This window comes from Myotis brandtii, unplaced genomic scaffold (assembly GCF_000412655.1).
Source record: "Myotis brandtii unplaced genomic scaffold, ASM41265v1 scaffold1777, whole genome shotgun sequence".
In the NCBI taxonomy this organism is placed as follows: domain Eukaryota; kingdom Metazoa; phylum Chordata; class Mammalia; order Chiroptera; family Vespertilionidae; genus Myotis; species Myotis brandtii.
In genome coordinates, this window is record NW_005356585.1 from 88,388 (window position 1) to 100,817 (window position 12,430).

A 12,430-nucleotide genomic window follows, 5' to 3' on the forward strand; every position below is an offset into this window, starting at 1 on the left:
GGACGGGCTGCGCCACCGGCGGGCGCGCGTTTCAGAGGGAAAAAAAGGGGAGTTTGTCTCCAACGACGTCTCCCGCCCCAGTACCTGCTGCTGGTTTTGCTGTTTTAGTCTCAGCGAGATGCGATGGGCCCAGGAAACTTTCCTGTTGGAATTATTCTGCTTTGATTTTGTTTATTATTATATGAGAGCAGGAAGTGATACACTGAACTGAAATTTGTTCCATCTGTGCATTATATTACTTCTCAAGAATCGCCCTTTTCTTTGAAGACCTTTTAAAAAAAGCTGTAAGCTGCACTGCCCGTGGGTCACAGTCGGGTGGGTGGTCTCTAGTGATTCACGCACCTTCTTAGCGCTAAGAAGCTGGAATTGCCAGACATTTCGGGATTTAGGGTGTGAACCTACACCCCGCTGTGCTATAAGGCATCCATCCCCGCCCCCCAGTACTCACAGTGTTGGCTGGAGCTGGGCCAACAGTAAAAGCGGAATTTTGTTCAGACGTGGGAGGGGTGCCCAGCCCCAGCCAACACTGTGAGTACTGGGGGGGGGGGGGGGGGGGGAAAAGAGAGGCTGGACCTCTGCACAGAGGACCGCTGTCCAGGTCAGCGCTTTGGAAAAGGCAGTTGCTTGGGTGGGAGCACAGCACAGGCCCAGAGGAGGTGCCGTACAACTGTGCGCCTGAAACCTGTATAATTTGGTTAACCAGTGTCACCCCAATAAATTTAATAAAAAGGGGGAGCTAGTGTTAAAAGTACCCAGAATTATGGCTAATGTTGCTTTAACTTCTCAGATGCCCCAGAATAAGTGATCGCTCTGCATGTTCCACGAATGTCAGGCATTATGTCTTTTCATGCCTTAACAAAATTTTTTCTTTTTTAAGTCAATAGACTGTCCCTAATCCTGAAATTTAAACCCACGACTGTTCACATGGGAAAAGCGTGGCCGATGGGAAGCCAGGCCTTTGTCCAGCTGGTGGCTGCCCAGTGCTGATCCTGGGGAAGCCAGCTTCGGGCTTTTTTAAAAGATGCGGATGGACGTGCTGAAAGCATCAGCATTCAGTTTCCTGTCCGCTTCTCTTAGGAACCTCGTTCCTGGAGAGAAGCTTAATGTACTCCTTGCGATAGTGTTATCAGCAGTAGGATAACGAAACAAGTGGCTAGAATGTGCCCAAGCGCGTGACTTTCTTTAGTAAAAGCAGAATTTTGTTCAGACGTGGGAGGGGTGCCCAGCCCCGGCCAACACTGTGAGTACTGGGGCGGGGGGGGGGGGGGGATAAAAAGGAGCTGCCGGGCCTCTGCACAGACAGAGCAGCATGTGTCTCAGGACAGAGGCCCGTAGACAGCGCAGCCTCTATCTGTGTCACGTCTCAGCTCCCGCAAGGTCGTGTTTAGTGGCAGGGATATGACTGTCCCACCTTCCCTCTGCCCACCTCTCCTCTCATCTTTTTTGAAAAGCTCCTGCACCCCTAGCCCTGAGGTGGAGTTTCTAAGGTGACCTGCAGCCTCTGAGGATGAGGTTATCCTGATGGGGCTGTTGTGTGGTGGGAGGCGGCCCTTATCCAAGGCTGCTGGCTGCTGGGCAGCGGTGCTCGGGGTGGTCTCGCCAGTGAACACGGATTCACTGTCATTAAATCAGGGCTACGACACGGAGGACGTGAATATTGAAAGGTTATTGGGTTAAAGAGCTCTATTGCCGCCAAATTGTACACTAACAACATGCCCTGTACTCTGTGAGTTTGCTTTCCTGTTCAGAAGACATGCTGTTAGGTTTTATATCTGTTTTATGTTTCCTTCACAAAGGAAACAGTGTAGCTTTTCAAGATAATCCTGCCAGAAACATGAAGGTGATCGCTTTCAAATGAGTGTTAGTTTGGAAGCAGTTTAAAACTCTTCAATTTGGGGTTTTTTATGAACATTTGCTTGAGTGTCCGCTTAGGGTGGAATTTTTACTTATTTCTGTTTTTTTAAAACCTTGACCAGGTGAACAGCGTTCACCCCGAATGCCAAATTCATCTGGAAATACAGGAGGAGGAAACAAAATGTGCAGAACTTCTAACGGCTCACACAGCGACACACAAAGGTAAGGCGGGCTCGGCGAGTGAGGTGCCCGTGATGGGCACCCTGGCAGGCAAGCAGCTCACACCTCACTCTGCAAACAGGTGTTTCAGGTCACCTGTATCTTTTTTAAAAAGGTCTATTTTCACGCTTTTTAATAAACTTCTGGTAAAACTCATATGGAGGGGAAGTCTTTCACATAAACTTTTAAAAAGAAAGCTTAAGTCCTTAACAGAAACAGTTTCCATGGTTTGAAACAATAGCAACTGTTACTAAAATAATTTCATGGATGTTGCCAAGCTTTACAGAAGCAACTCCGTTTTCCAGGAGTGTTTCTCTGATTTCTTGTATTTTAAATTCTTAGTGACATCACAAATAATTTTGGTCCAGTTAAGAACAATGGAAACTTATCAGAACTCAAACAGGAAAATGAGATTTTTGTTCTCCTGAAGACAGGCTTAGTGTCAATGTAGTGAACGTGGTGGTTTTATTTCCTTCCGGTCAGAGAGGAGATGCCGGGGCAGCAGGCCCTGAGCTGGCACATGCACACGGTGTAGCCTCAGAAGGTCTGGTGTGACCACAGGTTATAAACAGTAGCAAGCCCTTCCTCCTTCGGCTTTCCTTCTCTCTGGTCTGTGTCTTTAGTTTACCCTCTTCAAGGAAAAAATTAAAGTAAAAGTAAGGCGATGTGTTAAAGCAGCCGGTGGGCTGGGAGGAGCACAGGCCGTCGCCGGGAGGGCTCCGTGCAGACCGGGCTCCGTACAGACCGGGCTCCGTACAGACTGGGCTCCGTACAGACTGGGCTCCGTACAGACTGGGCTCCGTACAGACTGGGCTCCGTACAGACTGGGCTCCGTACAGACTGGGCTCCGTACAGACTGGGCTCCGTACAGACTGGGCTCCGTACAGACTGGGCTCCGTACAGACTGGGCTCCGTACAGACTGGGCTCCGTACAGACTGGGCTCCGTACAGACTGGGCTCCGTACAGACTGGGCTCCGTACAGACTGGGCTCCGTACAGACTGGGCTCCGTACAGACTGGGCTCCGTACAGACTGGGCTCCGTACAGACTGGGCTCCGTACAGACTGGGCTCCGTACAGACTGGGCTCCGTACAGACTGGGCTCCGTACAGACTGGGCTCCGTACAGACTGGGCTCCGTACAGACTGGGCTCCGTACAGACTGGGCTCCGTACAGACTGGGCTCCGTACAGACTGGGCTCCGTACAGACTGGGCTCCGTACAGACTGGGCTCCGTACAGACTGGGCTCCGTACAGACTGGGCTCCGTACAGACTGGGCTCCGTACAGACTGGGCTCCGTACAGACTGGGCTCCGTACAGACTGGGCTCCGTACAGACTGGGCTCCGTACAGACTGGGCTCCGTACAGACTGGGCTCCGTACAGACTGGGCTCCGTACAGACTGGGCTCCGTACAGACTGGGCTCCGTACAGACTGGGCTCCGTACAGACTGGGCTCCGTACAGACTGGGCTCCGTACAGACTGGGCTCCGTACAGACTGGGCTCCGTACAGACTGGGCTCCGTACAGACTGGGCTCCGTACAGACTGGGCTCCGTACAGACTGGGCTCCGTACAGACTGGGCTCCGTACAGACTGGGCTCCGTACAGACTGGGCTCCGTACAGACTGGGCTCCGTACAGACTGGGCTCCGTACAGACTGGGCTCCGTACAGACTGGGCTCCGTACAGACTGGGCTCCGTACAGACTGGGCTCCGTACAGACTGGGCTCCGTACAGACTGGGCTCCGTACAGACTGGGCTCCGTACAGACTGGGCTCCGTACAGACTGGGCTCCGTACAGACTGGGCTCCGTACAGACTGGGCTCCGTACAGACTGGGCTCCGTACAGACTGGGCTCCGTACAGACTGGGCTCCGTACAGACTGGGCTCCGTACAGACTGGGCTCCGTACAGACTGGGCTCCGTACAGACTGGGCTCCGTACAGACTGGGCTCCGTACAGACTGGGCTCCGTACAGACTGGGCTCCGTACAGACTGGGCTCCGTACAGACTGGGCTCCGTACAGACTGGGCTCCGTACAGACTGGGCTCCGTACAGACTGGGCTCCGTACAGACTGGGCTCCGTACAGACTGGGCTCCGTACAGACTGGGCTCCGTACAGACTGGGCTCCGTACAGACTGGGCTCCGTACAGACTGGGCTCCGTACAGACTGGGCTCCGTACAGACTGGGCTCCGTACAGACTGGGCTCCGTACAGACTGGGCTCCGTACAGACTGGGCTCCGTACAGACTGGGCTCCGTACAGACTGGGCTCCGTACAGACTGGGCTCCGTACAGACTGGGCTCCGTACAGACTGGGCTCCGTACAGACTGGGCTCCGTACAGACTGGGCTCCGTACAGACTGGGCTCCGTACAGACTGGGCTCCGTACAGACTGGGCTCCGTACAGACTGGGCTCCGTACAGACTGGGCTCCGTACAGACTGGGCTCCGTACAGACTGGGCTCCGTACAGACTGGGCTCCGTACAGACTGGGCTCCGTACAGACTGGGCTCCGTACAGACTGGGCTCCGTACAGACTGGGCTCCGTACAGACTGGGCTCCGTGCACACCGGGCTCCGTGCACACCAGGCTCCGTGCAGACGGCCCTGCCCAGTAGAAACAGAAGAGGAGCCGCTTGGGTAGCTTTGGATTTTCTAGGGGCCACATTAAAACAAGTAAAAAGAAACACGTGAGATTAGTTTAACAAACATTTTATGTGTCCAAATATATCTAAATTGTTATCATTTCTACTGCTAATGAATATAAAATATTAAGGAGAATTTTTACATTTTCTTTTGTGTCACGTTTGGACCTGCTGCTTGCGTTGGCGCCGGCCTCGCTCCAGGGCTCCTCCGGCCTAAGGAACGGGTCCGCATCATGCGGTGCCGGCGGCCACGCCTCCTCAGGAGCTCGTTAACTGTGTCCAGAAAAAGGCTGCTGGAGTGGCTCAGCTCACAGCAGACAGGGACTCTGTCCTGGGCAAAGCCACGGACTGACCGTCGGTCCTACAGGACCAGAGACATGGGTCCCGCCAACCGGGGCCTCGTGACAAAGCAGTCGTCATGTCCGCTGGGTCCGCTCCCTCAGTGGAATCCAGGAGATGTAGGAAGAGGACAGACTGAGAGGAGACAGAGTCGGCGGTTAGAATCATCTAGTTCGTGGCCAGGGACCCCACCTCCTCTCCACACACCCCAGTGCAGGTTGCGGTAGAGGGTCCGGCAGAACCGTCCTTCCGGTAGGTGAGCCAGGCCCTTTGTGAAGCCTCGGGGGTGGGGGCGCCCCCTGACAGCAGCTGAGCTGTCGGCAGAGGGCTGGGAGCTGCCCACACACGGCATGGATTTGCCCAGCGCAGCCGTGAGAGCAAGCACTCCAGGCAGGCTCTGCCTTCCCCTCCCGGGCAGGTACTTCAATCCCTGCAGCCGCTCCCGGACACTCCTCCCGGGCCCATTCAGCTGGACACAGCCACTGCGGAGACGGGCAGGAGGGGTGTCGCCATGACATTGCAGCCCGGGAGTCAGTTTTATGACTGGTAAACTCAGCACACAGCCGAGCCCTCAGAGCTGGTGTCAGGGAGGCTCCTGGGAGAATCTCAGTGTTTCCTTCCTCGTTTCTCTGATCTCCCGCCTTCAGCAAGCACGTCTGGTCAACAGTAGCGCATTGTTCCTGCGGGGATGCCCAGGACAGTCCCTGAGGACACTTCTCAGAGGGGTCAGGGTGGACGGACTGCCGGTGAAAGTCTGTGCCATTGACACCGGACGGATGCTGTGGGGGAGACACGGACAGGTTCAGGGCGTGGAATCCCTGCTGCCCGCGATGGGATGTTCTGACCCACAATCACGATGTCATGCAAGAGACCCTTGAGTTCGGGCCGCCTGCATTCGCCAGCAGCGGAGTCTGCTTGGCTGGGAGTCAGGTTCCAGCAAATGGCCAGGTTCACGGGGAAGGACATAGCCGCTTTTTAAGAGGGAATTTGCCAACCCCATTGGTGAGTCACTCCATTTGGCTCTGAGGCCTTTAGGTTGGTGACAGGCTGGGGTTCTGGGACAGGAAGCAGCCAGAGGTGCTGACCAACCTGGAAGTCACTCATCTTTCTAAAGACTGTCAGGTCGGAGGACCTTGGGCGTCTCCTTGTTCGGCCCCTGGTGGGCAGAGAGGAGGCCCCTCTGCTTCCATCCACGGAGGGACTCAGACCCCAGCCGTCCAGACCCGCCCGGTGGCGGAAAGCGTGTGGGAACATCTGCTCAGCTTTGCTGCCGGTTTTTATCCGGTTCAGGTTAAAAGGACTGAGGTGACTGAGACCAGCAGGCAGAGGGGCCAGCTGGAGGCCTTGCTGGACCGCTGCGCGTGGCCCCGCAGCCCAGCCTCACTCGCCTCCCGGAGCCACCTCGCTCTCTCTGGGCCCTTCGCTCGTGGCCTCCATGGCCAGACAGGCCTCCCTCTGGGGACTCTCGGGCCACCGCTCTGCGATTTGGATGTGACTCCTCAGGGAGGACGTCCTCGCTGTCGCTCCCACCACACGTCCCACGACGGCCCGGAAGCTGTTTGGTCCCTCGGGAGGTAGTGGCCCTGGATGCTGACTGTAAAGCTCTGTTTTCCCTTTGCAGTCGGCGGGGAGTCTGGCGCTGCCGTCACTGTTAGATCCTAGTTCACACTTTACTCTCTGTTGGCGAGTCATGCCTGGGTTTACTTCACGACTCACCGTCACACACTGTCGGCCAGCATTCATGGTGAGGGGCCTTCCCTTATTGCTGGACAAGGACAGGACAAGTCCAAGCCCTGGGGCACCTGTTAAGTTTGAATAACTAGACTCCCAAGGAACTCCCAACACTGTTTATGTCACAAATATTCTGGGTGTTGGTGGCTTGGAAATGGGGGTAATTGTGCTGAATCCACACCATGGAATATCAGGAAGCCTTTAAACATGAAGGTGCACAGCATGAAAACACGTGTGACACATTGTGAAGCAGGAGCAAGGAAGAGGGTGGTACATACAATGCCCTGTTTTGTAAAAACTTCGATGTGTACATGGCATATAACATGTCATCGGATGTCATTATGGCCCAAAGACAGGTCCCTCCCAGAGCTGGGACCGGGCGCCCTGCACCGGGCGAGCCACGGGTCACTTCCCCAGCGGCCTCCCCACTGGGGAGGGGCGGCTGGGAGGGCTGTTTGTGGAGAGGGTTTCTGTGGAGAGAGGGTTTGAAATGCTGCCTGTGGTTTATCACAACTCAGCATCTGGGCTCCTCTTGGGACTGTACTCCTGGCTTTGGTCAGGGGCCTGGCCGTGGTCACCTGGACGGAAGTATTGGGGTTGCCGGGTGTTTACGAGTAAGTGCCCACAGGTGACCGGCCGCACCGGGTCCCGCACAGGAGGGAGCTTTGCAGGCGGGGACTCCGGGAGGGCGCTGTAGTGGCGAGGCTGGGGCACCTCTGCGCCCCCTCCACCCCCCACCCCGAAACTCTGCTTGTGGCTCCGGGTGGAGGGGTACCGAGGCATTTGCTCTTAAAAGTGGCCTGACATCTTGGTGACAGAAACGGGCCCAGGGGACCCTGAGCCCCCAAACCTGAGACACAGAGGTGCCCATTTGATCACATCAGCAGGAAACATTTACTAATTCTATTGACGCTCAGAAGAACTGTGCAGCTGGCTCACTCGGGACTTCCTACCACAGACCCAGTGGTTTTGCAAAGCTGATGGGAAGGAGCACACAGCTACGGCTATTCTCAGTAATATCGTTGGTGCATGTTTATTTCACAGAAAAATAATTTGCAAGATAATTATCTAGTGAACGGGCTTTCTGTTTGCAAAGCATTTACACAGACCCAACCCTCTGGGGCCACTGTGCCTCTGCCCCTCACTCCCGCCCTGCAGCCTGCAGCGGAGTCTGGGACAACCTCACGTGCTGGCGCCCCGCGGACATCGGCGAGACCGTCACGGTGCCCTGCCCCACGGTGTTCAAGGTGTTCAGCAGCCTCCACAGCAAACCAGGTACTTGGTCCGTGCGTGGCTGAGGGGCGCCTGGCCGTCGGCTTCTCCTTCCCTGCGGCCCCTGGGTTTAGGCGCAGAAGGAGAGCTTCCGGCTGGGTCTCCCCTCAGAGCAGCCTTAGGGGGAGGCGCCAGACCCGCAGACCAGAGCCCTGGAGTGGGCGTGGGGCAGGCAGGGGAGTGCAGTAACCTTGGCCATGACCCTGGAGGGAGGGAGGCTGGACAGCAGTGGCCTCCGCCCTGAACGGGCTCTGAGACTCGAGCACCTGCTTCCCTCTGAGTCTCCAGCACCTGGAAAGGTGCCTCCCAGGCTCCCTCGCTGCAGGGCCTCTGGGTTGCTCCCCAGAAGGGGGTTTGGTTTGGCCTCGTCTTAAACGGCCCAGGTTTTAGTAACATGAAGAAATCTGTCTGGAAACATAGACAAGAGAAGAGCCCTGAAGTTGGGAGGCTGTGGGAACCTGGGCAGGTGTTCAGGGTAAAGACTCGGAGAACAGACCGGCTGAGGCCTGTACAGTGTGTGTGGGGCGGGGGGAGGGGGGATGCAGGAAAGAACGACATTCTGTTCGGATGCCGGCACTCTACCTTCCAGGGAACATCAGCAAGAACTGCACGAGTGAGGGCTGGTCGCAGACCTTCCCGGACTTCATGGATGCGTGCGGCTACCGTGACCCCGAGGACAGGAGCCAGGTGAGGCCGAGGCCCCACTGCCTCTGAGGGACCCTCTCCTGGCCCGGCAGCACTGCCTCTCCTGGGCCGGACGCCAGGTCGCCCATGGGTGGGGGCAGGAGAGGCAGTTCTCTCCACTGGCAGCCGTGCTCCACCTGCCTGAGATGAGCCCAGGAGCGTCCTCTCGGCCGCGGGGTTTCTCCGCCCAGTTAACCTCCTCATGTGGGTGGTGGGAACCCTGAGCCGCACGGAGACAGATCCACCCGTAGCATCTCTGTCGCCTGGAGGCTGAGTCTGTCCGTCCGCTTGGCGGCTACATCCTGGCACGTCCCCTCTGCAGGCACCACAGAGCTGCACAGGTTCAGGGGCCAGGAGGTGGGAGCCCGGGTCAGGGAGGCGAGGAGTGGGAGCACAGGTCAGGGAGGCGAGGGGGGGGGGGGCACAGGTCACAGGTCAGGGAGGCGAGGAGGGGGAGCACAGGTCACAGGTCAGGGAGGCGAGGACGGGGAGCACAGGTCACAGGTCAGGGAGGCGAGGAGGGGAGCACAGTAGCCTTCCTGAGGTCCTGTGGCCTCCGCTCTTCCTGCCCGTCTGCCGACCTCCTAGCACCAGCACCGGCGTGCAGGGTGGCTTCCTTCGGCAATACCGGCCTCCGCCTCGGTCTCCCCCAGGTCCCACTGTGAGGACGCCCCCAGCAAGACTGTCTGTAAAACAATGGGGCTCCTGAGGCCCTGCCTCGTGAAGCCAGAGCGTCCAGCTGATGCACCCCAACCAGTTTGAAGAGCTGTTTTCTTCTTAAACATTTCATAGATTCTGCAAATTTCATAAACACACAGCCCCTAACAGATTAGAAAGTCAAAACAGTTTAATGTATGAACGTGGAGAAAACGACGGCCCAAAACCAAAATGATTGATTTTTCTTCCTGATGCAGCTTCCATGAATACTTTGAATACGTGGTTGTTTAGGGCATTATTTCAAATGTGAAATCTGTGAGGTGCGTTTGCCCCGGGGCCAGGCCGATCCAGGGCAGGGGCGGGCCTGTCCAGTGCCCGCCGGGTCTCAGTCCCCCTCACCTCACCCCTCACTTCTTCCCAGACCCAGGATTTCAATTAGGTTTCCTGCTCACACACAGCCAAACTTGGCCCTGGGTGTTTCGTGTGCAATCTTTGTTGGTTTCTAAATTAATTAAGTTCAAGGGAAAACAAAACAGCTTCCCCAAAAGCCCCGAGGGACAGCAGGCCCACGGCACGCGGGCACCTCTGCGGGCGTGCCAGGCGGTGCTCCCGGAGGCTCTGCAGTGTATATGAGCTGCCACAGCTCTTGACTGAAGAACACATCTGCTAAATTTAGCCGAGAGCTGTCTGGCATTCCAGCCGACCCATGCATCAGGCGGACACATTTCTTCCATATTATGCCATAACCCTAAAAATACGTCCGCTCGCTCCCCTCAGCTTCCAGACACTGCTGTGACTCCCGGTCACCGCCACTGTCCCCTCCGGAAGGTCCCCTCCCTGACCTGGAGCACACCACCCGCACCCTGTGCTCTGTGTCCCCACAGGGCCCTTCGGGACGCGCCCGCCGGTGACCAGCCGCCTGCGCGGGAGGCGGGAGAGGGCGGACTGGAGTGTCCTCGGACCTCACCTGGCTTCTTGCGGTTGCCGAGCTAACTCAGCCTTGGCTCAGGCAGTGTCTCTGCTTCGCTTCACGGTGAAGGCAGAGGAATGGCCCGCCGCGGTGCTGAGGGCCACGTGAGCACTGTCCTCATGCGCGGCTCCTCTGGACCGGGTGGCCCGGGAGGGAGCAGGGACGTGGGGTGGACAGGACAAAGCCGGGCAGGCGACTCTGATGGGATGGAGGTGGTGTCCACAAGGACCGGCCTGCACAGAGCCAGTGTTCACACTGCCCGCTGCCCGCGCCGCACAGCCTGGCCCCACCGGAAACAGCCGTCAGGTCCAGGCGGAGACGAGGTGCCATCGTGAGCCACGCTAATCTGATTTCAGTGGAGCCAGAACAAAGACGCCCTGGACTCACCTGGAGGAAGAGGTCTTCCCACAGCTGGAGAGACTCGCCGCCCCCAGGATGGGGGGGCAGGCGTCCCGTGGAAGGTGCTCTCCCAGGAGGGAGATGGAGGCCCGAAGCAGAGCTCAGCCTTGCCAGGCGGGACTGCACACGGAGCCCGTGCTGAGAGGGTGCAGGGAGGCCCAGGGGCTCAGCCACTGTGAGGGGACCCTGGGGGCACAGCCACCAGCGCCCCACTTGGACCCAGACTCCCCTCCTTGGCTGGAGGCGGAGCCCAGAGCCCAGCTCTGGGGGAGCCCCACACTTTTCAGGGTGGCGTCGGGGGAGCCGAAGGCTGGGCTCAGGCCTCTGGCAGTTTGTGATGCTGGGCCCTCAAGGTGCAGACCAGACGGAGGCAAACCTGGACCTTCAGGGGAGAAGGGCTGTGATAGTCACTCCAGGGCTGGAGAGTGCTGGCCGCTGCCGCGTCTCGGGGGAGGGCGCCCCCGGGCAGGACGTAGGCTCATGCAGAGTCCATGATGGGGACTGGACGGGGACTCAGTGTGGGGTCAGGCAGGGCCTCCTTGGGGGCCGGCAGCGTGAGGGGACCGGGAGCCCATCGCAAGCGCCCCTGCAGCCGGGAGGGCTGAGGAAGCAGCCCTCCCCCCCCATCCACCTGGGTGTGGTCCTGGGGACACGCATCGAATCAAAGTCTCACACACGGAGCTCTGAGAGCGTCTGCCTGGCAACGCGGTGCCGTGACGAGGACCTGCCGGGAGCCCGGGCGCCGTCAGGCCCACACCCTTTCCGCACGTTCACAACCTCCCCTGAGCCACCCGGGTGTCCGTGCGGCCTGAGCTTAAAGTGAGGCCTGGCTTTAGGAAAAAGAACACATTAAAATAGAGAATTAAGCATAAAAGTAAATGTTTGCTCAGGATGGCAAATGAAGTCACAGGTTATGGGGTGTCGAACCCAAGACCCCTGGTCGAGAGCCCGGGGCCACTCGCACTCTCCCCAGCGCGTGTCGCTGGCGTGGAACCTGAGGCCTGGCGCCTCCTGCTCCGGGCTTGGTTCTGATCTGGCGGCTGTTTTGGGCCAGAATTTGTGCCGCAGGTTTGAGAAGAGGAGACGCCTCGATCTGTTCAGTGGAGGAGAAAACAATGGGTGTTGGGGTGTCACCTGCTTGGGGACGACGGGGCCTGGATAGTTCAGAGGCCGTGTCCTTGGACAGTTGTGTCTGCGGAGAGCAGGCAGCAGCCGCCGCCCGACACAGGTGCCGCGTGTAGGAACCAGAACGCGGAAGGGGCGGCCTTGTCCCCAGGCAGGACCGCGCCTCGTCGGGGAGGGAGCCGGCGGAGCCCTGCGAGCCAGGCCCGGCTCACGCTCCTCAGCTCCTGGTGTCCGAGTCTTTCCTCTTCACCAAGGCAGCCCCGACTCTCGGGGACCCTCCGAGGAGAAGGGCGCGCGCCGCTGTTGCCTGTTTCACCTCGAAGGCCTGAGACTCGGCCGGACTCGCTCTCTCCGAGGCCGTGGAGCTGGTCCCTTCCCGTGGGTCACAGCTCGCTCCCACCTCCCTGCTTCGCCAGCGTTTGCAGAACTGGGGGCGCAGGTTTGAAACCGTGGGGCTGAGGGAGGGCAAAGGGAGCTCCACGAAGATGCAGCAGACAGAGCACCGGGCGCGGGCCGCTGAGCCAGGCGGGGCCTGTG

General features: G+C 58.4%; 1 protein-coding gene across 1 annotated transcript in view; it reads left to right on the top strand.

The window, feature by feature from the left end:
• Positions 1-12,430, top strand: part of VIPR2 (vasoactive intestinal peptide receptor 2) — a 29,089-nt gene that overhangs the window by 2,670 nt on the left and 13,989 nt on the right. The window contains exons 2-4 of the mRNA XM_014537381.1: positions 1,969-2,076; positions 7,945-8,061; positions 8,648-8,745. Coding sequence (XP_014392867.1) covers positions 1,969-2,076; positions 7,945-8,061; positions 8,648-8,745 — 323 coding nt within the window. The remainder of the gene's footprint in view (positions 1-1,968; positions 2,077-7,944; positions 8,062-8,647; positions 8,746-12,430) is intronic.